This window comes from Sipha flava, unplaced genomic scaffold, assembly GCF_003268045.1.
Source record: "Sipha flava isolate LNK unplaced genomic scaffold, YSA_version1 17329_pilon_pilon, whole genome shotgun sequence".
Taxonomy (NCBI): domain Eukaryota; kingdom Metazoa; phylum Arthropoda; class Insecta; order Hemiptera; family Aphididae; genus Sipha; species Sipha flava.
The window spans coordinates 1-1,853 of record NW_020271958.1 but is presented as its reverse complement, the minus strand read 5'-3'; the positions used below and the strand labels follow the sequence as shown (position 1 = coordinate 1,853).

At 27.8% G+C, this 1,853-nt stretch overlaps 1 protein-coding gene across 1 annotated transcript; it reads left to right on the top strand.

Annotated features, from left to right (window-relative positions):
• Positions 1–771: 771 nt before the first annotated feature.
• On the top strand, positions 772–1,188 carry LOC112680062 (the record flags this gene model as incomplete). The annotated part of the gene is made up of 1 exon (XM_025550056.1): positions 772–1,188. A coding segment is annotated over exon 1 (417 nt), but the record flags the coding sequence as incomplete, so codon positions are not given.
• Between the last annotated feature and the right edge of the window lie 665 nt (positions 1,189–1,853).

Here is a 1,853-nt window from a genome sequence, read left to right as displayed (position 1 = left end):
CAAATAATTGCATTCGGATAATTGTATCAAAACCCCCTCATAATTTAAACATTGTTCTTCCCATAGGTTGTTATGAAATTGAAGATATGGCACAATTTATTTGTAGTAAAATTCATGATGATAATGAACAGTACCTTAAATCAGACATTACTTACACTCCAACTGATTTCGCTATGGTTCCTGATATCGTTAAAATGAGATGTGTTATTAATTGTAATTGTAGAATAGACTTCACAGTTGAAAACAGTATTGCAAGTATATTGGAATTCAAAAATAAAATATACGGAGAAGGAAATTACTTGTCAGGATTTATGTCTGAGAGAAATATAAATATTAATGCTGTTAATTCTATAAAAGTCTTATGTAATATAGCAAATGGCTCATTCAACAATGGGTTACAGTCACACTCAATATACGAATTTTTTCCTCATGAAAGATCAGGAACTAAAATAGTTGAATCACCAACTAACTTAATATATTATAGACTTAATACTGATGTTATTAATACAATAAATATTGATTTAGTAGATCAAGAAAATAACCGTATTCATAATTTTAATGAAAAAATAACAGTTGTACTACATGTTAGATGTTGTAAATCTTGATTATGGGTTTAATATTTAAGAATATAAAGCAGTTGCAAGCAATCAAATCGGTTAGTCGTTCAAAAGGATTACAATCTAAATCATTAAAAAAAAAAATCTATAAATATAAAATTAACTCGTAAAAGCAAACTAATTTTAAAACAGTTAGGATTTCAATTAAAACAAAATGCCTGAAAGTAATATTTTAGATATTGAAACAAATTATACTACAGATTCGAAAATTAATAAAGTTGAATATCATTCATATATTCCGTATACTAACTCCTTTAATAATAATGATGAAATACAAATCGGGGTTCAACAAACTGATGTTTATCCTTACCTACATGAAAGTTTCCTTTTTATTGAGGGAAAAATAACAGATCCAACAACGGTGAAATTGTCCAATAACGGTTTATCGTTTCTTTTTGATCAGGTTAGATTAGAAATTAACGGCGTAGAAGTCGATGGAACTCGAGTTTTAGGAATAACTAGTTCATTAAAAGGATATTTAACATGTACGTTAAACAATTATCATTGCTATCAGAATGCTGGTTGGGATTTGAACAATAAAAGTATTGTTAATGAAGCAGGAGAATTCAGTGTTTGTATACCATTAAAATATTGGTTAGGTTTTTTTGAAGATTTTAAAAAAATATTAGTAAATTCTCGAATAGAATTAATTTTAACAAGAAGTAATACTGATTTAACTTCTTTACTCAGTAAGAACGAAAACGCAACTACAACTACAGGTACTGTCACTCTCAATAAAGTAATTTGGAAAATTCCACACATAAGTGTAGATGATTCTGAACGACTAAAACTATTAAAAATTGTAGAGAAAGGAAAAAATTTATTTATTCCGTTCAGATCGTATGAAACTTATGAATATCCTGAACTCGGTAAATCTAAAAATACAGTGTGTTCACGCTAAGAGGTACCACGAAATATTTCAGTTGGTTGACCTTGTATTCAAATGGGGTTTTCGGGAAAAGAAAGGGAGTACCGAAATACACAATTTCAGATAAATTTCAAATTTTTAACTTTATCAGTGCGCGCATGCGCAATACAACTTACTTTTTTTTAAATGGCAACACCGTTTTTTTTCTACAGATTCGGGTAGAGAATTTTTTTTTAAACAGTTTTTGTATAAAAAGTTTTTTTATAACTGCAAAATTGGCAAAGTTATAGTATGTAGAAATTTAAATTTTCGAATAATCTGTTTTTGACGAAGTTTGAACTAAATTAAACTTAATGTTATTTGAAAAT